Source organism: Podarcis pityusensis (genome assembly GCF_964106645.2).
Source record: "Podarcis pityusensis genome assembly, chromosome: 5".
Lineage (NCBI taxonomy): Eukaryota > Metazoa > Chordata > Lepidosauria > Squamata > Lacertidae > Podarcis > Podarcis pityusensis.
Window position 1 is genome coordinate 27009098 of NC_138032.1, and position 26691 is coordinate 27035788.

Below are 26691 nucleotides of genomic sequence, written 5' to 3' on the forward strand. Positions count from 1 at the left end.
TACTTCTCCTCTTCACTGGAGTGATGGGAGGCTTAAATAAAATTCATAAATATCTGTAAAATGTTCCTCGCATCTTGCTTGAATTACCTATTTAATTTAAAGAACTTGCTCATTACGTGGGCTTCACAATTTACGGTGTATCCCCCACAGAAAACAATGATGTAGGCATGCTAAAAAGCCTTTTACATGTGCAAAACACTGTTATTTTTTTAATGTGCCCAGGCCTGAGGAGGGGGTGCTTTTGTAAATGTGGCATACCATTTGGCTCATGCTTAACATACTTATTACCACCCTATGGGGAACTTTTGATGCATGGATCTGGCTCTCCCCCATTATTATCTTTCTGCTGTTTTATTTGGTCTCAGTAGGTGCATAACTTTGCCTTAGTTATAACATTGCAAAAGCAGCTCCACCTTATAGTTTAAAAACCAAACGTTTAAAATCCTTCTGGAAAATTACTCATTGCATTGCAATGGCGAATGATTGCTCGTTGAGCGGTTGCTGTTTAACAAGGATGACTCTTGACTTTGTATGGTGGGTTATATAGTCCAGCAAAAGTTGAAGGTTTCTGCACACACCACACATATTTCCATCCTCCTTCCAGACAAGAGTCATTATCACAGTTCAAGGGCAAATTCCAGCTAGGCAAAAGCACTCAAGGAGGGTGTGGCCTCTGGGAGGAGGTGTGGTTTGGGGAGAGTCCCAAGGACCAAATAAAGAGGCCTAGGCCTGAGGTTCCTCACCCCCTGACCCAGAGGGAAAGCACAAGGCAAGCCAAAGATATTCCCTCTCCTCACTCTTGACACTGCTTCCATGCTTAGGGAGGGCAGCAAGCACAAGGAGGAGCAGCAAGACCAGGAAATTCCAAGGGGTTGACAGTGGGTTGTGGACCTTAGTAAAGGTAAAGTGTGAAGGGACCCCTGACCATTAGGTCCAGTCGCGGACAACTCTGGGGTTGCGACGCTCATCTCGCTTTACTGGCCAAGGGAGCCGGCGTTTGTCCGCAGACAGTTTTTCCAGGTCATGTGGCCAGCATGACCAAGCTGCTTCTGGCAAACCAGAGCAGCACACAGAAACGCTGTTTACCTTCCCGCCAGAGTGGTACCTATTTATCTACTTGCACTTTGAGGTGCTTTTGAACTTAGTAGATGCCTGATATTGCCAAGCCCAGACACCAGCCCTGAAACTTCAGCACTGTCCCTTGGAAGTGAATTCAACTGAAGGGGGAGGGCAGTCCAAAGGAATTATCGTTTGGGAGATAAATAAGATTCTACCTGCCATGAGAAAAATGCCAAAAACATGACTTCCTGACATTGTGATATTTGTTTTTATGCATGTTTCTGCTGAAGCGGAATAGATTCCCCCCGCCCCTAAAATGTTGTAAAGTTTATTGCGTACGAGTTAAACAGCAGCGCATAAATGAAATGTGATTCTCCCTATGCAGAAACACAAACATCTAAAAAGAAAATGGGTTTTGGCACTGTTTCCTCTTCCTCCCCAAAGAGCCACAATCATAGATTTCTAAAATGGAAGCGTGAAACCAGGCCCTTGCCTTTCCACATTCAAGAGCTGTGCTTTTGTTCCCAGAATATTGTGCTCTGAGCATTCCAATAATAAATCCACATGGCATTCGCATTTCAGAGGAGCCTCTTTCTTTGACAAAAAGGCACTCTACAAGGCAGCTGAATAAACAGATAATAAAACATCATGCAGATTTTTGAGCATGTTTTTAGAAGAGATGTGACAGGCCTTTGTTCAAGTGGGCTTTCAAGGCCACTTTTCAAGATACTTTGCTTCACACATGTTTGGTCACCCATCTCTGGGGAATTCCCATAAGGTATATAGGTGTGTCTTGGCTGAAGGACCACACTGCAAAATTCAAAGTGCAATTTTCAAAGGATGCTGTGTTTCAGTTCACATATTGCAAGGAATCAGTGACCTTCCAGATGTTGTTGGGCTCCCAACTCCAATCTGCCTCAGATAGCATTGTGAATCATCAGGCATGATGGGAGTTGTAGTCCGACAAGATCTGGAGAGTCAAAGATTCTTCACCCTTGACACATTATTTCCGGAAGAGCAAATTAGGAATGTTCTCCTTTAAATGCAGACTAAAGCAAATTCCTCATTCATCCCTAGTCCAGAGTTAAGCACTGGTATGGGTACCACATAATATCCCACATTGGTAAGAAATTGATCTTTTATTGTTGTAGCACCCACACTTTGGACATAATGCTGATGCCCTCCCTGTACCCTTTTCAGCACTTGCTACACACATTTTTGTTTAGGCAAGCCTATCCAGACATGCAGAATGTTGACACGTATTTTAATACGGTTTTCAGCTTATCATACAGCAGGCCTGGAAGGGAGGGGGTTGAATTTTGAATGTTTCAAATAGTTGTTTTCAGCGGTTTCTTCACTGGTTGTTTTATTCTTTTTGTAAACTGCTTTGAGGTTGTTGGGCTTTTTTGTACAATCAAGTGGTATATAAATTTTATGAATACAATTAAATAATTTTTTTTCTTTCTCTCCCACCTACTGTGCACCCCCACCCCCTGTCTTCTGAAGGTTTACGTGGTGCAATTGCATTTGCACTGGCTATCCGGGACACCGACTCTCAGCCTAAGCAAATGATGTTGACAACCACCTTACTAATTGTGTTCTTCACAGTCTGGGTGTTTGGAGGAGGCACCACACCAATGCTTGCATGGCTCCAAATCAGGTTAGCGTTATCAATTCGTAATGTTACGTTGCAATGTCATATGTGGCTTTGCTTAGTCACTACACTTGTTGCATCTTTGTAGTCATATTATTCATCATTGTGCTTCATAACTGAAATGCAGAAGACGACTATGAAGGTTACAGGGAGCTTAAAAACCAGGATGTAGACATTGGTGGATGAGGTGAAGCAGGTTCTTGACATCCCATAATGGTCCCAAGCACAATTCAGATTTTTAGCATCTGTTTTCCCTTGTGGTTTGCTTTCCTGGAGTGATTTCTTAGGGGAGTTATGCTAGGAGGTTAAAATATTTCACTAAGAAATATTCTTGTAGATATTGCTGCTCAAACAGCAGCTGCTATTCAGCTATATGTAGTTGTTGTTCCAGATTTTGCTCTTGACTAAATAACTTGTTGGATCTGTGCTGATCCCCACTCTCTCCAAAAGCTGATCCTTGCTGTTTCCAAAAGCCACTGGTCTGGTCTGGTCAGCTGTACTACCTTATACAGAGCTAGTCCAATATATTTTGTTGTCTGAAGCAGACCAGCAAATAACATCCCCACTCTAGATGTCAACATGCGTAGTGGTAAAGGTGTTGTTGTTGTTGTTTAGTCGTTTAGTCGTGTCCGACTCTTCGTGACCCCATGGACCAGAGCACGCCAGGCACTCCTGTCTTCCACTGCCTCCCGCAGTTTACACAAACTCATGGTGGTAGCTTCGAGAACACTATCCAACCATCTCATCCTCTGTCGTCCCCTTCTCCTTGTGCCCTCCATCTTTCCCAACATCAGGGAGTCTTCTCTTCTCATGAGGTGGCCAAAGTATTGGAGTCTCAGCTTCAGGATCTGTCCTTCCAGTGAGCACTCAGGGCTGATTTCCTTCAGAATGAATAGGTTTGATCTTCTTGCAGTTCATGGGACCCTCAAGAGTCTCCTCCAGCACCATAATTCAAAAGCATCAATTCTTCAGCAAACAGCCTTCTTTATGGTCCAGCTCTCACTTCCATACATCACTACTGGGAAAACCATGGCTTTAACTATACGGACCTTTGTTGGCAAGGTGATGTCTCTGCTTTTTAAAATGCTGTCTAGGTTTGTCATTGCTTTTGTCCCATGATGCAGGCGTCTTCTAATTTCGTGGCTGCTGTCACCATCTGCAGTGATCACAGAGCCCAAGAAAGTAAAATCTCTCACTCCCTCCATTTCTTCCCCTTTTTGCCAGGAGGTGATGGGACCAGTGGCCATGATCTTCGTTTTTTTGATGTTGAGCTTCAAACCATATTTTGCGCTCTCCTCTTTCACCCTCATTAAAAGGTTCTTTAATTCCTCCTCACTTTCTGCCATCAATGTTGTGTCATCTGCATATCTGAGGTTGTTGAGATTTCTTCTGGCAATCTTAATTCTGGCTAGGGATTCATCCAGCCCAGCCTTTCGCATGGTAAAGGTAAAAAAGGTAAATTACCCATGGACTAATTAAGTCCAGTCAAAAGCGACTATGGGGTGTGTCACTCATCTTCAGGCGGCAGAGCTGGCGTTTGTCCACAGACAGCTTTCTGGGTTATGTGGCCAGCATATCTAAACCGCTTCTGGCGCAATGGAACATGGTGACAGAAGCCAGAGTGCACGGAAATGCCGTTTACCTTCCCACCGCAGCGGTACCTAGTTATCTGCTCACACTGGTATGCTTTCAAACTGCTAGGTTGGCAGAAGCTGGGACAGAGCAACAGGAGCTCACCCCATCACACAGATTTGAACTGCCAACCTTCTGATTGGCAAGCCCAAGAGGCCCAGTGGTTTTGACTACAGTGCCACCAGCATCCCTTATATGCACAGTACCCAAGCCTGATGAAGTTATTTTGGCACTTGGGGAAGAAGATCTCCAAAGTACCTTTCCCTTTCCTGGCAGCAAAAATACAACAGTGATAAATTAAATAGCTGACAATATGCTGCCCTTTCAGTATATCCAAAATCATCTGCCTGAGGTGCCCACCTCATTCTACCTAATGATAGGGCTGGCCCTGACCTTAGGCAAAGGCCAAAGAAACAATGTTGTTCTCTCCTTTTTGTGTACAGGGTGTTGGATGCAATCGGTTATCATGGATAGTTTATTGCATATTCCTCTCATTTTTTTCATAGAGCAGGAAACATTAACTGACAAATCATCGTGACTAATTTGTTAATTTATTAACCGTAAATCTAAAATGTGGCTGGGCACTGGATCTTAATGGATGCTGTCAGTTTTGAAGGGATTTTCAGTGCTGCCGACATTGTGTTATTTATATTTGCAGTACATTGTAAACCATTTAAACATGTCATTTCAGAACGACCACTCCCCGCTTAAAACAGGGGGCGACCTTTGCGTGGACACGCACAGCCCCTAGATCTGGAGCGGCCCCATCAGCATAGGCTTGGCTTTGCCTTCCCTCAGGTGGGATACCTGGAGGTCTCCGCCTACCTCAGTCAGTTGTCCAATCCCACCTGGGGGAAGCGTTGCCAAGGAGACCAGGCCAGGTAGGGGAGGGATTACCTGCCCACACAATAGAGGGAGAATCTTACCTGGGAATCCTCACTTGGCTCCAGAGCTTCTCCCACCCTACCCACCCTCAGTTAATGTCTTCTTTGCAGGTTAACTTTTCTTCATAGATTTTACAGGTAACTTTTCTTCGCAGGTATGCGGGTGCTGCTACGTTAAGGTCGCTGTTAAAGGGCCGGAAAGGAATTTCCCTGCATTGGCAGGTTTCGCCTTTCCCGTAGCAAAACGTCACAACTTTGGCGGTATCAGGCCTTGGGCGGAATCCTTTAGTCCATCTTCCTCTTTGCGGCGGTGATACCAGGGTTCCCCGTTAAAGGGGTTTCTGAAGGGAGGCTTTGACCGTATGCCGAAAGGTCGTCATTGCTCTCCCCTGCAGCGGCGGCGTAACGGGGGCGGCTATCTCTGCTTGAACATATGTTCTCCAGAGCTGGCCCATCCCCCCCACACACACTGGATAACCCTGATGCTCCCTAGGTCCCCGGCTGGGGACTGGGGAGGGAGAACGCCCAATGCCTGAGCCAAGGTCTACCCACATTTGAAATTTAATAAAGTTGTGGCCAATTTAATCCCATAGCACGTTGTCTTGAGTCGTTATTCCACGTGATGGGTGGGACCGCTCGGGATCTGGGGACTCTGCCTGTCCACGCAATGACTTTCCCAATTATAAATTATTTGCCTTTGTTATTTAGTCAAAAGAAATCTAGGTTTATTAAATAAAAGATTGCCTGGACTAAGACACTGCAGTGCATCAAATTCTTTCGAGCGACCCACCTTGACGGTCCCATCTGAAGTAGTGAAAACATGGACTATGAGCTGGAAGCCACTATCTCTTAACCTTTATCCTCCAACTTTAACCATATTGGTCTGCTAGTGTGTGAACTATTGAGATAATACGTAGGATGCACTTTATTTAGGAAAGTTGCTCCGTAGAGACTAAATATTAGTCAAAAAATATTATGGTTACAGTCAAAGCTTAGGGGCAGAGATTTTCCAGACAAATGGAAAGTGGAATGTTTTAGTGGATTGTTCCGTTGTTGCATTGTAGACAGTCTTGTATAAATGCATTGCTATTTATAGGATCATGGGGTTGTTTCTGGCCTAGACATTTTTTATTTAGTGCTTGTCTATATGGCTTGCAATCTACTGGTACTCTGCTTCCAGCCTGCTTGCTTCCCTGGCTCTCTGCCTCCTTCTCTCTTTGGACTGACACATAGCTTTGATCTTAGCTACAGAAATGTCTATAGACAGCCCCCTTCTGAATGATACCTTGAATCATGAGGCCGTCTCTCTGGTAGCACAGAATCTCAACCCTGCAGGTGCTTGAGCTTGGCTCAGTTGTAATTGCCTAAAGCCTGGTGGCAATAGTTCTTCAGCTGACCCACATAGGATCCAGGCCAGCAGAATCATACCCAGTAGTAATTCATTAGAGGGAATGTTTAGGACAGCTCTCACATCAGTGCTTATTGCAACAAAACAGTGGCAGCTGCCTTGGATATTTTTGTTAGCCAGGGCAAAAACTGTGTTGTTCTTGCTATCTATTCCTTCATGATGCTTCTGCAATGACTTTTGTGGAGTTAGCGTGTACAGTGATGAGTTGTGCATCGCAGCAGTGTGGCCAGAGATGCTGCAGGAATGACTGTTGGCATTGCTCCGTTCTCTCTTATTTCTGCAACTCTTTTTGTGCATTGCTTCATTGCTGAGTTCATTACAGCCATAGCCCACTGCAGGCTTTCATGTGCTGATAAGCTGATAAGTACTGCCCTGTAGTCTTTGTGTTATCAGCGCTACCATCTATAGTGATGGAGCCCTTGCACATACAGGTGTGCATGTGAAGGCTTCTGCATGACCCTAAGCCCTGATGATGCCAGCTTCTCAAGCACATGGAAGTTTCATAACGTGCAACTGTCCATGCAAAGGCTCTGTCAGTACTGACAGTCCTGTTCTTCACATTGCAAGCTAGGAGGTAGGTTTTCTGGGTGCACCTCCACTCCCATATTGAATAACACAGACTCATTAATCCCCAAAGGGCTTACACTGCATTGGCATTACTCCTGGCATAGTGGCAACCACTGTACCCAGCAAGACTATAAGGTCAAAGGGTTACTTGTATTTTCTCTAGACTAACAAACTCCCAGAAATGTCATCCGTAACAAACTCAGTTTGGGTGATGGTTTCTTGAAGTGTTCATTGTTCTTGTCCTTGTTTCTCTCTTTTTAAGTTATGTATGATATAATCACCTTTTAATTACTAGTTCTTATCCCTTACCTGTTTTAAGTCTTATGTGTTCATTTTATCTGTATTTTTTATCTTATGCTGGTCTGAGATTGAAACAAAGTTTGATACTGATACTGTTCATTGTTCTTGAGTGTCCCCATTTGCTAGAGTGAGAATTTTCTGGGCTTTGATGTGATGGAGGAGGCGGAATACAAAATGATATTCTTCCAGGTCCCACATCTGGTCTGGACTGGCTTTAAATACCGTACTTCCAGGACAGGCCTGGACCTTGCTATGGATTTCTATCCTTGTCCCTAGTGTTACAGGTAGCCTGTAAAAGGTAAAGGTAAAGGTACCCCTGCCCGTACGGGCCGGTCTTATCCGACTCTAGGATTGCGCGCTCATCTCGCTTAAGAGGCCGGGAGCCGGCGCCGTCCGAAGACACTTCCGGGTCACGTGGCCAGTGTGACGAAGCTGCACTGGTGAGCCAGCACCAGTGCCACACACGGAAACGCTATTTACCTTCCCGCTATAAAGCGGTACCTATATATCTACTTGCACTTAGGGGTGCTTTCAAACTGCTAGGTGGGCAGGAGCTGGGACCGAACGACGGGAGCTCACCCCGCCACGGGGATTTGAACCACCGACCTTACAATCAGCAAGTCCTAGGCACTGAGGTTTTACCCACAGCGCCACCCGCGTCCCTACAGGTAGCCTGACCACATGCCTAATCCTTGCCCCAGTCTTCCAGTCATCCTATCCACTTACATTTCCAGCAGCATGCCTCTGTCACATGGATGGTGCATCCCATTTCACTGCTTGAAGCAAAATGAGAAGTTCTGTCCCGCTCTGCTGCCATGGCTGTGCTGCCATCACCAAAGCATCTCTTGACTAAATTGTGGGGTAGCAGGAGAAAGTGGCAGTGCCGATGGTAGATTTCGGTGAGATCTAAATGAAAATTGGCACTGATGCCGGTGCAACTTGTCCGCTAGCAACAGGGGAGATGAGGCACATGTGGGTGTGGTGCCTCCTGAGGCAGCTGCTTCGACTTGCCTCATGGGTGGGCTGGCCCTGTTCTGTCTTCATTGTCCCTCCCTTTGTATGGATGCCTTGGCTCATACCCAGCCTGTAACTGTCCATGACTTCGGACTGACTCTCCTCTTGATCTGCCCCAGCATTCCATTTAGCTCTGGTCCCAGGTTAGCTGAAGTTCATACTGCAGCTGTCAGCTGCCTGCAGCCCAGTGCTTACGAGGAAGAGGGAGAAACGGAAATTGTGGCTGACCTTCTTTAAGACATGTCGAGGGCAAAGAAAATCCTAGCTTTGAAGGCTTAAGGTTTTCTTCCACTGCAATACTTTATGCATAGCTTGGTTTAGACAGAATGCTTCTCCCACAATGAATCTCCACTAATTTTTATTTTTTTTTGAAATGTACATATCTGGCAGCATCTGCTAGACCTGCCATTTATTTGTGCATATATGTGTTTGTGTTTTTTAGGGCTTTTTATTGTGATTATTGCAATCAATTTAGTATTTCTATTGTGTTTGTAAGTTGCTTTGAGATATTTTATGAATAAAGCAAAATAATAATAATAATAATAATGTAGGTGCAAAGAGTCTCCACCCCTTAAAGATAACATCTACTATCCTGCCTTATGCTTTGCATTCATAATAGTCCTGTTAGGATGGCTCTCATTAGTGCATCATATCTATGCATACACTGAAGAATTCATTTATATCTGAGCAATCCACAGATGAAAGTGAGGTATCAAAGTCACCGCCTGAGAACTTTATCATCTCAAACATGTACCCACAAATAGTCTACTAATCCACTTGAATCCAAATTTTCTTCTTTAATTTGTTTCTGGAACAAGCTGGATATATAGTTTGTGGTTAGGGCAAGAACCCAGAGGAGCCTGTGCAATTGACACAGTGTTGGACATGACAAAGGCAGGCGGCTTAAGGAACAATTGCTCATTGGCTCTTTTCCCAGTTCTCCTTTTTCCCTTGGACTAATTTTGAGAAATGGAACCGCTCCAAGACAAAAATGTCTCCCTTCTACCTTATGAGACCGCAAAGGAGTTTTCGAGTTGTTTTCCTCTCTGATTTACAGACAGATTGGTAAGCCTGCTGAGCCAGCACATTGGCTTGGCTCTGTCTAGTGTTCTGGCATAATGGCACACAACTCCCTTTTACTGTCTGAACACTTAAATAGTACCAAATAGGATGGGACGAGACAATTTGTTGGGAGAAGGGAAGAGAGGTCTGAATAATATATCAAATCCTAGACACTCACATTAAAGTTCTGGTGCCAGTTCTAAAGAGGAATGTGGTGTTGTTTCCTGTGTATTAGCATCATAATTTATGCATCCATTTCCCCCCTGCTATATATCTGAAGGTATAAATACATCCTTTCCCATCCCAACAACTGCCTGGCACCTATGTGAATACACACCTCGAGCTTGTGCTCACAGCCACCTTATTGAGAATAAATAGCTATCCATTTTGTGAAGAAGCCACCAACCTCCCTTGCTGTGCAGAATTAGCTTAATCAACTATCGGATCAAACGGGTTAAGGTGGGGAGGGGTGGAGCAAATGAGATGCTACAAGCTTCCAGTCTCCTCCTCATGGCTTGAGGGAGAACATGATTTGGTTTACATCTAAAGCAAACCCTATCTAATTTGAACTACCCGAAACAATGTGCAAAGCACAGCCATCCTTTGAATTTCTCCCACTTCTGAATTTTGCAACGCAGTTCTCCAGGCAAGTATTGTGCATGCACAGGCATGCAAAATTGCATATAGCAGGGGAAAGTGTGCATAAAACACTTAATAGTTGTGAAAATAACATACAGAAATTTATTATATTAAGGCAAATTTGTTTTGCAAAAATGTGTTCGTTAAGCAAAGATATGTCTCTAAAGATAAATTTGTGCTAAAGTGGTGATGAATTTTCATGCGGAATTTTTTAAAAAAATAAACTGCAAACTGATGTGGAGGACTAAATTTAAGAATAGGAAAGTAAGAAAATGAGAGAAACTCAAATTAACAGATTTGCCCATCCCCACTTACAACCCTCAATGTGAGTCACAAAAGAAAGAGATTTTTGAGGTGAAAAGGCAAACCATAAATCTGTAGGATGCCAAGAATGGTGGAAATGCTTGTTTTTTCCTTCTTTCCTTTTGCAAATTAAAATAAAATAAAAAGTTGGGTTTTTGAGAGGGAGACCTAACCATGTAGGATATGGAACACCTTATAAATTTAAATTTTACTCAAATATGCTGCAACAGTATGCATTTCCTGCTTCACAACCCATGTGCAACAGCAACCTCCTCTTCCATCACACTGTGGACAATGAAGCATCACTTGAGGGAAAGTCACATAATATTTACGCTTGGGTCAGTCATTGTATGGGCATGTATGTGTTTCAGTCATGCAACTGCTTCCTAGGAATGAGCACACTCCACAGACTCATGCCTGCGGGGCACAGCAAAGTATAATATATATGTTAAGTAGTAGGGAACCTGAAGAGTCAGTGGATGTATTGACTGTTTGTGGGAATGAACATGCAGGCAGGTGTTTATGCTGATGTCAGAAGGTATCTGCATTATATGTATAACAGAGATGACTGGTTCATGAATGTGTATAAATAAGATCTACAGGAGTAGACTGAGGACCACTAAGAGGCAACATAACAAAAGGTTATGCCCCTTTTTTAAAGACTTTCAAGACTTAGGCCCCTCCAGGTATCATTTTTAAATATTTGTGCTCTTGTTGCTATAAGGGGATTATACATGATCCTGCTTTCAATATTATTTGGGCCTGCAAGGGCTTGGGGCGGTCATTCTACTTCATTTGATTCATTTTCAATCACTGCATCTTGCGAAAATCCCATAACTTTCCATGCCCAAAATGGGGGGGCGTTTGTACCACTTTTGTTGTATTGTAGCCCTTATGGACAGCAATAATGTGGTAGCTTTAGGGAAGCCTCACAGAGCATTAATAAATCAGAACAAATACACTGCTAATGCATTCTTGTTGTGTTGAGAACATGTTGCAGAATACAACCGCCATAAAACACCCATCTGGAAGGACCCTGTAGACATGAATGACAATCTCTGGTTCCTACATCTTAAACACATTTGCTGTGCAATCCCTATGCATGCTTACTCAGAAGTAAGTTTCAATGCATTGAAATTATAAGAAATTGAGTGCAGAGTTGCAGTTTTAGAGGACTTTGTGTTGTCCATTTTACTGTGGTACCTGATGACCAGTTCAGTTTGGTTGGTAATGCAACAAAATTCACTGTGCCTGAACACAGCCCAGGTCTATGTACCTGGATGTGTGAAATTTTAATGATTCTCTATTGGTAAAGGGCACCTTAGGGAGAAAATGGTGGGTAAGAGAGACAAAAAGAGAAAGCAAGTGAAAAGAAGATTGTTTGCTTTGACCAAATGGCAACTGCAATGCATTAAAAAAAATATTGCTTCAAAGATAATTTATACCATTGTTAAATATTGGCTGTGAGCTCCAGATGACTCAAGTTATTTTATGGTCTGTTTAGAAGGTCACTGATATGTTTTTTTATAATGTCACTGAGTAAGATATTGGCGACATTATTGCCTTGTAATTCGACAATTCCTTATCATTGATTCTATATATAGTTTATGCTTTGCTTTGCTTGCTCACAGAGCAGTGCCTAACAAACCTTCATGCAGACTTCTGTTGCAAAGCACCAGCTGAAAATAGCTAAATTCAAGCCATAATAAAGAGGCTTAGATAAAAAGCATGCAGACAAAATCTGGATTGGCATACAAATGTACTGAATAAACATAAAATGCCAGCACCTGTGTACCATGTGTGAGAGTTGGGCTTCTCTGGTACTTTGATTGCTTTTTTCTTATCTTCAATGTCAGCCAAGTTCATTGCAATTTGGATATACAGCTCAAGTGTCCGTCATCCTTATCAGATTTGCCACAGTTCCACTGGACTCAGCCAAAGAGTCACTCTGCAACACTATATATCACATTGATTCTAGCAGCAGCACAAAAAACCTTGCTGCATCAGGCATCAGAAACAGAGCACTTAAGTCTTCAGTAAACAGTTCCATCCGTGTACATTTGAAGTAGATTTTCTTTAAAAGTGCCTCACGTCTATTTTTAAAAAAAAGAAAAAATGCACCCTTTAATATAATAAAATCCTCAAAGCTGCTTTACATTTTTAGCTACAATTGCCACAAAATGACCTTTGTTTTCCAAACCCTCTTTTCTTCAGACTTGAATACATTTGTTGCCATTCTGACCATGCTGATTAGCAATGAACATTATCAGATGTTCATTGTTCCTTTCTTGATTCAGCAGCCCTGTCACCTCCTTGATATTTTTTTTCCATCCTGATGATTTAGTGACGATCCACACCAGCACCTCTCCTGCTCCCAATAGTGGTAGCCTTTAGAAGAACATTGAAATGCCTTGTTGCATTAAAGCAAATGTCAAGCATTCTGCCATGCAACTCTGACATTACTGGGAAGTTCAGAAATGCCATCTTTACCCCCACGTCTCATTATAGGAAGTATAGCATGCCCTTATATTAAGATGGGTAGGCTATAAATAAAAATATTATTATTATTATTATTATTATTATTATTATGCCGCACAAAAGGCTATTGGCTGTTGATGGATCTATCTGCTGTTAATTTGGCTAAAAAAATTTTTAAAAATAAATAGGTGAGCTAGTATAAGGTTACCAATTTTTTTTTAATGAATATGGGGACACAACGTCCGGGACGTTGATGCTGCAGTGATGGCAGTGGCAGAGGGGCAGCCGCCACCTTGACCTCAACCGCCACGTTTCCCCTTCCTCCAAGGCTTCTATCTCATTTCTCCATGAGCCTGGGCAGCCCCTGAGTTGTTGTTTCTTCAGTGGTGGTGGTGGGGAATCGGTGGTGAGGCTCGGGCAGCGCGATGCCTCCCTTCCCATTGGAGCAGCCCCAATCCCAATACAGTGGTGTCCCGCAAGACGAATGCCTTTCAAGACGAAAAACTCGCTAGACGAAAGAGTTTTCCGTTTTTTGAGTCGTTCCGCAAGACGAATTTCCCTATGGGCTTGCTTCGCAAGACGAAACGTCTTGTGAGTTCTTGCGAGTTTGTTTCCTTTCTCTTAAAGCCGCTAAGCCGTTAATAGCCGCTAAGCCGCTAAGCCGTTAATAGCCGTGCTTCGCAAGACAAAAAAACCGCAAGACGAAGAGACTCGCGGAACGGATTAATTTCGTCTTGCGAGGCACCACTGTACCGACTTGTGTGCAAGCAGGAGGGGGCGGGGATCCCTCAGCTGGGAAGGGAGGCTTCACACTGCCTAACTGAGAGATCCCTGCCGCCTCCTGCTTGCACGCATGCTCTGATAGGCAGCGTGAAGCCTCCCTTCACAGCTGAGAGATCCCCGCCCCGTTCCTGCTTGCACACAAGTAGGAGATGGGAGGCTGCTCCAATAGACAGCATGAAGCTTCCCTTCACAGCTTAGTTGCTAGGGTCAGGGAAGATGGAGGCAGCCCAGAAGCTGCATCTTAGAGCCCCTGCACCACCATCATATGGGGACTTCTGAACAGCTCCTGAAGCCAGCCAGAGCCAGCTGCTCCAGGCTGCTGAGACTGCGTTTCCTGGGGACATTAGATGAAATCCGGGGACATTCCAGGGATGGAATTTGTCTGGGGACTTATTCGCAAATCTGGGGACTTTCCCTGGGAAATGGGGACATCTGGTAACCCTAGTGGCCATCTCAATGCCCCACCTTGCAATTCATGGTGCTAAATTAGTTATGCCATAACAGAGCAATCCAAACCCCCAATCCACTGTGCTGAAAAGTATCTGGATAAGGCAGAGTAGTTACTTCACCCAACTCTGCCTAGCTCTGCTTCTGTCCCCCACTGGGGTGAGCTCTGCCCATCATGCACTGTTCTCCTCTTCTAATTAACTGGTGGTTATTTAAGGTTTGTTTTGGAAAGACTTCGAACAACCAGTTACAAACAACCAGATGTCATTGTGGTCTTTTCAGAAAGTCCATGTTTGCATAATCCAGCCAGCACATCGTCCTGAACTTTAGGTAGACTTAAGACAGTTTTTTAAATTTATATGTAAAGTTCTGTAGCACACTTTAAATTCACCATGTCCCTGCTAATAGAGGTTACTTGATGTAAGCAGTAACCAAACTGCAAAAGTTAATAGCAGCCATAATTCAAGCTTTGAAGCCAATCAATGTTTCATGCTCGTTGCAAGCTGAGATTGCGAGGGTCGAGGGAAGCGTTTTTGCCATGTAGGAAAACTGTGGGGACATCTCCTGTTAATATTCTACTGACACCATGTTTACTCATGGTCTTGTTCAAATATCCCATGATGATCTGCTTTCAAAACTGTCACTTTCTTAATAGCTGCTGACCAAGGATGTTTTGCTCACATCCTGATATGCCCCAAACAGGTGTTTGTTGTTGTTGTTCTGGTCTTGAAACACAATGACCCACAGGGCAATGGTTAGAGCAGATGCCTTGCCTGTGGAAGGTCTTGGAATCTCAAGTATTAAAATAAAAAATAAATATGTAGGTCTCTGCCTTGGATTAATTTATTTTGGTATTGTTTTTAAACCTATTAGTTGCTTTGCAGCAGGAATGGGGTGAATTTTTTTTCCAGCCCAGGGACCACACTACCTTATGTGCAACCTTCCAGGGGCTGTCTGCTATTGGTGGGCAAGGCCTGGGGCTGCTGGAAGAATCCATTGAAAATGGATTATCAAGACGTTATCCTTTATATCTACCCATTTTACACCCCCTCCCATCACAGCATGGAGTCTTGCGATGAATGCTTTTCTGCTTAGCTCTCTACCACAAACATTTTTTTTTAAAAAATGTGCACTTTATATGTAAATGGATTCATAAATTGCTTTGCAATGTACATAATTCACATATTCATTGATATATTATCGCCATTGTCCCAGGAGGTACTTCATTGCTTTTCATTTTTCGAAAGTGTTTGTTGAATTTGAGTATGTTGCATGTTGCTAGAGGCTATCTATGATCACTAAGGCTTCATTCCTAACCATGTCTATTCAGAAGTAAGTACCACTGAATTCATTTGGGTCTTATTCCAATGTAAGTGGAGTTGGGTTTGCAGCCTTAAATTACTTCCTACTGTGAATTTTTAAAATCAATAGGATGCATCCTTAATTTTTGTTCTTTGTATGTGGAAAAAACTGGTCTTTTTTTGTTACCTGTGGACTTTATCTGTGCTCCTCAAACTCAAAGCCTCAAAGTGGAGATAGCCATCTGGTTTTGACTGTTCATTTTTGGCAGTCCATCCATTCCATAAATCTTTGTCTAAAATCTTTGTTTTAAAAGTGTCCTTGCCTCACTCCTGGCCAAAAAAACAATACTGTATTTTTTCATGGGTTTGAGACCCATCGACTGTCCTCATCTGGTTTAGCCACTATAGGATCACAGAGCCTGCTGTGGCTGCTGAGATGAGTAATTCATAACTGCTGCCTCCCACATTGTTTTTGCTGTGTTAGCAACACCGAAGTGACCTCTCTGGGGCGCAAGCCTGGGCATTGTGTGTGAAGGTCCTGTGCTGCCCTCTGCCTCACTGAGGTGGTCCAAAGGAAAGCAGAGCAATACATTTGGCACCAGCTTGGCTGCAGGAGCTGCCAGAAGGTGGTGTACAAGACACGATCCAACCATTTTAGGGACTCCACTCCTGATTTGTGTACAGTTTATTCCTTAGTCTTTTCCTCTCCCAAAGACGTCCTGCAAGGCAGTGGATACCCCCAGAGGCACACTCCATTGCCTCTCGAGACAGATGGATGACAACAACAATAAACAATAAGAGCTGACATATGGGACAAAAAGTCTGCAATTTTTCAAAAAGGCTCACTGTTGTGGTTATCAAGTTATCAGTAAAATTGTTTGGTAGTAACTGGTACATTTCCAGTTACTCAGCAGTCCTTGGGATGATTAGCAGCACTGAAACGTCTGGAAGAAATCCACTTTTCTTTGGAAACATGATGGCTGTGACATGTATAGTCAAGGGATAACCTAGTAGTGAGCACATAACTAGGCCTCAGAACTCCTGAAGATTGTGGCCCATCACACCTGAGAACAACACAGAAATGTGCTGCAAATCAAGCAATTAACAGATGTTCTTCTTGATGCAGATGGTGTTGCTTACATTACTACAACTCTCCAGCCACTCCAAATGATTAATTTTTCATTGGTTGGTTAGAGTGAATTGCTGGCACATGTTAAAGGCTTATATTTTGTCAAACCCAAGGAAAGGACAGTTACCCATTTGTGAGCAGCCTTTCTGCTTGCCCTCCTTACAGGCCCACATCAGGGGCAGGCACTTTATTGATTTGCTTTAGAACAATTTGGAAATCTAACTCCTGAAAAGGATTAAGAACCACAGGTTATGTGACAAATAGTAGTGATGCTATTTAATGGAAGCAGAATGAGGCTCGTTGCTCTGGTTACATTCAGGGAGACATGAGTCTCTTTTTTCTTAAATCAAAGATGGGGAACTTGTGGCTCTCCAAAAGTTATAAGATGATAGTTGATCAACCCCAGGCAGGGTGGGCAGTAGTCGGTGGTTCTAAAACATCTACAAGATTGGGGACATCTAATATATACTAATACTGAATTCAGGTGATGCATTATGAGTGCTATGTAGCCCATATGCTAATACTGTGAGGGGGGACCACAAGGTTTGCAGTAGTAGCACAAATAACCCAATGATGACTGAGGATACTCCGTGACTAGAGAATGCTGAATGTCTATTGGGAAACATGGAAAACTAGAAGGGTGGATGCAATGGGTGTCCCAAAAGAAGGCATGGCTGGGTGGAACACTGAACAGGAACACTCCAGACTGCAGCAATTTATTGTAGGTCCTACTTGTTCAAAAAGAAAACTGAGTGTGATGACATGAAAGGGTTGGAACCAAATGTTGCATTTTTGCATAAAAGCTTACTTTATTTGGCAGGAAAACTCTGGGGAAAGTGTTTGCTGGGGGGAAGTTACATTGGCTTTTGTCCGGAGTCACCAGAGGGTCTACTCTGTTAAATAAAGTACTTAAATATCACCCTTAGAATCATAGAATTGTAGCATCATCTAGTCCAACCCCCTGCAATGCAGGAATCTCAACTAAAGCATCCATGAGAGGTGGACATCCAACCTCTGCTTAAAAACCTCCAAGGAAGGAGAGTCCAGCACCTTCCCAAGGGAGTCTGTTCTACTGTAACAGCTCTTCCTAATGTTCTTCCTAATGCTTAGTTGGAATTTGCTTTCTTGTAAATTGAATCCATTGGTTCAGGTCCTATCCTCCAGAGCAGGAGTAAACAAGCTTGCTTCATCCTCCCTGTGACAGCCCTTTAGGTCAGTGTTTCCCAACCTTGGGCCTCCAGCTGTTTTCGAACTACAATTCCCATCATCCCTGACCACTGGTCTTGCTAGCTGAGGATTATGGGAGTGTAGTCCAAAAACAGCTGGAGGCCCAAGGTTGGGAAATGCTGCTTTAGGTATTTGAAAATGGCTGTCATGTCTCCTTTCAGCCTCCTCTTTTCCAGGCTAAACATAGCCAACACCTTCAACTGTTCCTCATAAGGCTTGGTTTCTAGATCCTTGCTCATCTTGTTCACGTTCCTCTGAACGTTCTAGCTTGTCAACATTCTTCTTATACTGTGGTCCCCAAAACTGAACACAGTACTCCAGGTGGGGTCTGACCAAGGTAGAATAGAGCAGTACTATTATCTCCCTTGACCATGACACTATACTTTTTTGGATACAGTCTAGCATTAGCTTTCTTTTGCTGCAGCATCATACTGTTGACCCTTGCTGTTTAGGATGTGACTTTGTCTGGCCAATGACAGTATGCTCTGGCTTCTTCTGACTCCTGGCTCAAACCAATTCTTGGCATGATTCCTGGCTTCTGCTTTCCAGCTCCTGTCTGCCTACAGCTTAGTCTGGATGGTCTGGGTCCAAGACAGTGGTGTCAACGGTCAGCTTCCCGTTCCACACCAGTATTGCAGTTGTTCTGATCTTCCTACCTTTCTCCTTTGAAATGCAAAACAATGCATCAACCAACTTTGTATAGGATGACCTAAAATTGATTCCACGAGGCATTAGTTACAAAACTGTTCAAAATGCACACAATTGTTTCTCTTGTTATTAGCAGAATTTCATTTTAACATTTGTCAGGATGAAGGAAGGTCATTTTTGGAAAGGGAAATTTAATTAAATGAGGGAAGATTTTGTCCTAAATTAGTTCCGCCACACACACACACACACACACACACACACACCCCTCCTGTCCCTCTCTCTCATTCTTTCTTACCAGTATTCAGCTTATGTCATATTTCCCTAGGGAGATGAAAATAATTTCCTAAGAACAACGCATGCATCGATTTGCTATTGAAAGAGAGGAAATGCTATCCTATCTGTACACAGCTATAATTTTCACCCAGCAACACTCAGAGCCACATAAATTTGATTATAGGCAGTGTTTATTTAAAGAGACTACACTGAGATCCTTACAAAGTTATTAGCTTTGGTACAATTCATGGTATTATGTTGATTAATTTTCCTTTTGCCAGAATGCTTTGCAAGCATCAAACCATACTTCCTCTGACAAAATCCAGGCTACTTTTGGCCACAAATGCTATTCTACATTTAAAGCACTCTAACAACAATGTCCCCCACTCAAAGAATCCTTGGAACTGTTATTTCTTAAGGTTGCTGAGGGTTGTTAAAAGACCCCTGTTCCCTTCACAGAACTACAATTCCCAGAGTTCCCCAGAAAGAAGGATTGGTTGTTAAACTGCTTTGGGAATTATAGGTATGTGAAAGGAACAGGGGGTCTCTTAACAATTCTCAGCACCTATCATTTACTACAGTTCCCATGATTCTTCGGCGGAAGCCATGACTGTTAAAGTGGTATCATTCTGCTTTAAATGTTTAGTGCAGATGGGGCCTTTGTTGAGCACAATTCTCCAGGAATGTCTCCTGTGTACCCTCTTTTAACTGAACGGGAGCTACACTACAGTTCCCATTAATTTCAGTATCGTTTGTGCTGAGAACAATTTAGTGCACGGTGCCCATTTTCTTTCGCAGGCGCTTGCCCCCTCCGTGTCCTCCAACAAAAATAATATAGCCTATTCCATGAATTCCTATAATAAAGTTTCCCTTTGAGAATCCAATTTCAACCATAACACTTTTGTTCATTGAGGTCTCTTTAGCTCCGGCATACTTTCTAGAAAGATAAAACTGACTTCTGCGGGAAAGTCTCTCAAATCCCCAGTTGATGCTGCAGAAATCCACCAAAGCCTGTAATTAAATGTAATGTATCCACAATGGTTAACATGTTCATTATTTGTAGAACAGCACCGGGATTGGCCAAATGAGCAGCCTGCACCTGTGAATTATAAAGCTACATCCATTTCCCCCTATACTGATTTAAAACTACAGCTGAGATATGTTAAAAGTAAGTGGGGTAGATGGATTCCCACATTCTGTTTTGTAAGTCTTCCACAGATTGACTGTGCTCATTGTTCTGCTCTGCTGGTTCACACAGAATGTCTCTAATTAATTTCGAAACTGGTGCATGCGCAGGAAGTGTCCTCCTGCTGCAGTTTTCCATCTCTTTCATTAATCACAGGGGTGTGTTTCCCTCCCCTTCGTATGCACAAACAAGGCCCATACATATTTCAACAGTTTTTTTCTTTGTTCTTGAGCCTGTGATCTTGCACACGATCACATTCCTAGCTTCTTGCCAAGCCCTTCATCTGACCAGCTTTGTAGTGTTCATCTCCTTCCCTGTTTGAAGGTCATTCGTGCTCATCTAATGCCCAGTTCTATGCGCTTTCTGGCTTCCTAGTACTCATCATGAGATCCAACCAACCACCATTACCCTACACTTCCTCTGAAGGAGCAGGTTCACATTTTGGGGGTGATTCTGGAACTAGCTGTGTCATTACAGACCACTGAAATGGCCTTATACCAGCTAAAATTGGTATAGCAGCTACAACCATAACCTGGACCAGGAAAGCTTGGCTACAGTAGTTCATACATAATTCCCATTCTGCATCTGTAAGAAATCAGTCTTTTAGTGGGGCAGGCCTTGCACATTGTAACTCCCGGCATATTGATATCAGGCAGGCTTCACTGTGGTGTTTTGGGGGTTTTTTGGCACTTGCTAAAAACATTTAGACAAGCCTATCCAGGTATCTAGAATCCTGATGTGTTTTTAGTTTATTGCTAGTTTACATTTTTGAATGCTTTTTTATGTTATTGTTTTATTCTTTTTGTAAACTGCTTTCAGGGTTGTTGTTTTTTAAATCAAGCAGTATATACATTTTATGAAATAAGTAAATAGAGAAGAAAAAGTTGGAGTAGTAGTTAACCTAGAGAAAGAAGCACTGAAGGACAGTTGTACCTTGGAAGTCAAACAGCTTAGTTCCTGAACATTTTGGCTACTGAACGTCGCAAACCCGGGTGACTGGGTCACCTAAGCTATGGCCCATCCTACAGCTTATTTGCAGGAAGCCTCCCCTTCCAGTTCACTCCCTAGAACGTCCATGAGACCATGTCATCATGACATAACATAATCCCATGGGCATTATGGGAATCACCACATGAGTTGGCTGTGAAGACACTGGATGGCAATGCAAGAATTTAAAAAATAAAATAAAAGGAAGAACGTCCTGCAGCCACCTCATAGTGTTAATTATTAAAATAAATGCCAACCTTCCTAACTCCACGCCTGAATATTTTATTGAAATTCTCCTACTTCTTCCCAATTTGGGGCAAGTGGGTGATTTATTTTCACTCTCTATGATTCCCCCCCCCTCCCAAAAAACCTCACTCCAAAATTGAAGTATTTGAAATGTTCCCCAGTGGATGTTCATGAGGAAGGCCTAAAGCAAAGGAGTGAGTGGAGTTGGTAGTTTTATGAGTACTGAGGGTTCCTAGTTGCTGTCTAAAATCAAAGAGGCACAGTTTCATAAGAAGAGCTGAAAAATCAGTAGGCTGAGAAATGGGTCATTCTTTTAAGAAGACCTTTCAGACACATTATTAACATTGTGTGGAGGAAGGAAGTGGGGATGATCAAGGTCATACCATCTATTTCAGTATTCTCTTCCCACAGGAGACAAGCAGGTGCCTACAGGAAGCCCGTAGGCAGAACATTAGCATAGTAGCATTCTTGCTTGCCTTCACCAGTACTTGATATTCAGAAGCATAGTGCCCCTGATAACGTATAGCCATGATGACTAGTAGCCATTGATAGCTTCATGGATCCTACACATACTTACCTGGAGTAAGTTCTATTGAACACAATAGCTTTTCATTGTAGGGCACCTTTTAAATAGCAAAAGGGGGAATTGAGGTTTTGCAGGAACATCTGCATGGCTTGAGAAACTCCCATTAAAAATCTTAGAGATTGTGCAGCGCTAGCACAATGAATGCCCCATTGAATGCCCCAAAAGTTACACTACCAAGACTATAAAACTATCCTATAATTGGCTGAATATAAAAAGGTTAATTAAGACAGCTCCTTAATAGTTTGCCTCTTAAAAACAGTGCCTCTGTGATGCAGGTTGAGTAAGAACATTTAGTAAACAGCTAATTATGCTATAACATAGACTTTTTATTGTTAATTATCATAGAAGTAACAGCCCGACAATAATTTGCTAGTCAGTACATCTGTGAGGTTTAAATGAGAAAATTACCTCTTGTCTCAGCAAGGAAGTAATTGATTTCTATGCACTTAAAGGCAGAATGCCAGTTGTGGCATGCTCTCTTTTCCCATCCTCCAAAGAGATGGCCCCATTAATGTCACTGATACAAATGGGATCTTAAAGGTGCAACCAAAGTTGTCTGACTTTTACAAATACTGGACTTTTTAAATGTAAATATGATGCCCCCTGTAGTTTACATTATCTGTACCTTGACTTCACAGGAGTCCTGCATATACCTGCATGGCATTGGAAGGGGCTGTGCTGCTAGCTCCTTTATACTGTATAAATTTTAGTTTCACCCCTGGACACTTTACAATTGAGTTTCTATTTTAATGAGAAGATCAGTCCACATGGGAGGTGAAATTAATTCTTAACTGTAGCACAGATGATGCCATTTTGTGGACACAAAGTAACACCAGCACATTCCCCTGACCTATTTTAGGGCTGCTATACGTCCAGATTTTCCTGGACATTACCAGAATTTCAAAAGCGGAATTGACGTCCGGGGGAGGAGTGGAATTTCTGAAAGGCAGTGTTTTGTCCTGGGTCTTAGGCAGGTCAATTGAAAAATTGTGTCCTTGTATTTAAAAAGCTCAACAACTTTTGGGTTTTCAGTTAAAAAACTTAACATTTTGGTGGCTTCCTAAAGCAAAGCTCAACAATTTCAGTAGTTTCCTTTAAAAAAAACCCCTCAACATTTTTTTAAAAAAAATATTTTTATTATTTTCCTCCTTAAACAATATTTTCGACAATACAATAGCAAACACAAAAACTTTCTGCTCTGCCGAGCATGCAACTTCCCTCCTTCCCTTCAGCAGGTTTTCCACTTTCAAATCCTGTCTCACAATTTACCTCTTTAACTTCTGTTGTCCACATTGTAGGATTTATCTCAATCCTGCTAGTGTCTTCAAATTTTTACAAATATACAATAAATTTACTCCAATCCCTCTGAAATTTTTGATCGTCTTGTTCTCGAATCCTGCAGGTCAGTCTGGCCAGTTCTGCAAAGTCCATCATCTTCGCAAAAAATGCACTTTTGTGATAAGGATGGGGAAATGCACTAGGAAATGTGGGGCAACAATTGAATGACAGTTCTATAACCTTCAAACAAACAAATCAGGATGAATGCTCAGTAAACAGTAGGCCTCCTGCTTTGTGAAAACAAAATCAGAATGAAAGCCCAATGAAAAAATCATCCAGAAGCACGCCAGTTCTTCCAAAGAGGAACAATTGTGTAGCCTAAGCTTTAGGCTGATGTATGATTGTTCTACAAAGAAATCACTTTAAGGATTTGAACCAAATGTCCCAGTAAAACAATAAAGTCTTAATAGATTGAAATGAAGGTGTGTTATCAACTGTAACTTTAGTATTACAAATAATAAGTAGCATTTAACACATGGTTGACTAACCTTCCTTGAGGCTGCTCATAAAAACTTCCACGAATGGGTAAAGGCAGCATAAAATCTGCACGGGCAAATGATTGGAAATATATCTGAGTAAACCAAGTGCAGAGCAAATAAGAATTTAGGCTCCATCAATGACAAACAAAACTGAGGTGCTTTCTTGTCCACAGGCCGGTCTGTAAATCATTGAAAGTATTATTTTTCTACTTTATGTTTTTAAAGGTAGGGGTTGCTCTATCTCCTGAAGCATTAATCATGATCAAAAACTGTGATGGCACATTATATGAGAGCACTGGATATATGGTGATATCTTAGTTGTTGTGGATTCAGGTTATAACAGATGGTGGCCAGGAAAGATTATTCTCCTGGGCAGTCTGTTGACAACTTTGGGGATGTTTAGCATCTCTAACATGTGGTATTTCTCAATGTGTTGTTATCTGAGAATTACAACAATCTTCTCCCTGAAAATGAACACTTCAACTGTTAGTAAACTTTGATTTATTCTGTTCTCTGCTTCTAATATACATCCATTCTTTAATAAGGTTGGTGGTGGTTTGGAGCACAAGATGAAATTTAAAGGATTAGTCAAATATTTTAAAGAGAAGGTATCACAGCTCTGACCTAAAGGAACAGCATATATCATTTCTACATGGTCTTCCAGGTGAATGTCCTTAATGCACTGGGCATGATTCTGCTATTGCTGTCCATTTCAGCCTCCAGACATTGACGGCCCTTGGAAGCTGGAGGAATTCATAAAGTCCACATTCTGAAGCAAACTCACCTGACCAGCACCTCCTGGGTTAAAATACTGGCCTGGTTCCCTTCAAATTCTGCATTGCAACATATTTTATAATATGTTCTCTGTTGTAAACTGCCTTTAAAATATATTACCAGATGACTGCCACTGCAAAAGGCTAGAAAGCATGGCTACTGCCACGCACATTGAAAATGAGACCACAAATCGCCCCTGGGAGCAAAAGGACATGAAAATATTATTTTTATTTTTATGACTTATACCCTGCCCATCTGACTGGGTTGCCCCAGTTACTCTTGGCAGCTTCCAACAGAATATAAAGAACATAAAGAAACATCAGGCATTAAAACCTTGCCAATACAGGGCTACCTTCCAGCCCAGAGGCACAGCACATAAAAAATATGGCTGGCCTCATGTCCAGTGGTAGAGGAAGGGGAGTGGTGGGGGCGGTCCGTCCCGGGTGTCATCACTGAGGGGGGTGACATTCGGTACACTGCCTACCCACGACACCCAAGCCTACCCCAAGCCGTTGGGGGAAGGGGCAGAGCTGCGCTGCCTTGCCAGCGGCCTTCCCCTTTCGTTTTGACAGCTCAGGGGAGGCTTGGGAGTTGCAGGCAGGTGGCACACTGTTGCCCCCCGCTCCCGGGCTGCTTCATGGGGGGGAGCGTCCCCTGAGCTGTTGAAGGGAAGAGGGAAGGGAGGAAGGCTGCTGGCAAAGTGGTGTGGCTCCCTCCCCCCGCCGCCGCCGCCCAGGAAGTAGCCCACCATGGGTGGCTCACTCCGTCCCCATGGGCGGCTCACCCCTGGGATGCTCGCCCCACCCCCCTGGGGCGCTTACCTTGCCCCTATGGCCCCGCCCCCAGGTGCACAGCATGTGTGCAGCTCTGGGTGCTGGAGCAGCTAGCTCCGCCTCTGCTCATGGCCTCATGGGGAGATGAAGACTCTGGGAAGTGCTTTGGGGCCAAGTTACCATGGCTGTTATATCATAATTATAGTCTGGATAAGTATATACATACATTCAGTGAAATAGCTTCAGTTAGGCTTCCTTATAAACTATCCTGTTGAGTCTCACCATAACAGAGAAGAAGCAGTCCTAGGTACTATGTTTCTGCTAATGCACTACACCAAGGTTTTGCATTGGTACAAGACAAAATTCCTTCTGAAAATTGTATGGCCACAAATAGGGCTGACATCTGGGTTTCCCCTGACACATCTGGGAATTGGGCTGCAAAGTGGCATCTGGGTGGATTTTTGCTGAATTGGTGAAATGTATGGGAAAACCCGTAAGTACGGCAAGCAGGGTGATAAAAAAATGCTTTAAAAATCTCCCAAAAGTTCAAAACCTTACTTTTGGGAATATGGCAACCCTAGCCACAAGTTAAATCACTCTACTTCTGAGTCACTTGGCTATGAGCAAGCAATACACCAAAGAGAGTTGCACAGTCTCTATAACGATTAACTTAACAAGTGTTTTTCAGTAATGATGCTCCACATTTTCCCCCAGGTGGCCCATAAGTTTTATTAAGTGTATCTAAATTCAGAGGCAGCACCTGCATTGAAGCCTGAGGGGCTGGGCAAATGCAATTATAGAGTCCTCTGTTAATCCATTGCAAAGGTTTCATTTTCCCCATTCTTGTGTTGTCTATCAGACACTCATAGGGAGGGGAAGGAAGTTTAAAAAGACATTCATTCCACTAACCAGCCGTGTTGCTTTTCTCATTGCTGTCCTGCCCATTAATGTGGCCAAAGAAAGAGATGGGGTATTTGCAGAGAGAACCACATATCAAAACTTCTTGCCTCCTTTAAGCAGCTTCACACTTCCATTCTGTCTCAGCCCTAGAAGCCCCAGATGAGCATCCCCTCAGTTCCTTCATCCAAGTCATTTCTAAAGACATTGACCATCAACAGGTCCAGGACAGTACCCCTTCTCTGTGCATTTCTAAAGATCAGTCAGCAACTGGTAGTTCATCTTAAAGAATCCATGTAACAGGCTCAATGCAATAGTTCTGTCATTTTATATAGCAGGTAAAAGGTAAAGGACCTCTGGATGGTTAAGTCCAGCCAGAGGCAACTATGGGGTGCAGTGCTCATCTTGCTTCAGGCCGAGGGAGCCGGTGTTTGTCTGCAGACAGCTTTCTGGGTCATGTGGCCAGCATGACGAAACAGCTTCTGGCCCAATAGGACACTGTGACAGAAGCCAGAGCACACAGAAATGACGCTTATCTTTCCACCACAGTGGTACCTATTTATCTACTTGCACTGGCGTGCTTTTGAATTGCTAGGTTGGCAGGAGATGGGACAGAG

General features: G+C 43.0%; 1 protein-coding gene across 1 annotated transcript in view; it reads left to right on the forward strand.

Annotated features, from left to right (window-relative positions):
- SLC9A9 (solute carrier family 9 member A9) overlaps positions 1-26691 on the forward strand; it is a 255385-nt gene that overhangs the window by 150555 nt on the left and 78139 nt on the right. Inside the window, exon 12 of the mRNA XM_081008377.1 lies at positions 2566-2719. Coding sequence (XP_080864503.1) covers positions 2566-2719 — 154 coding nt within the window. The remainder of the gene's footprint in view (positions 1-2565; positions 2720-26691) is intronic.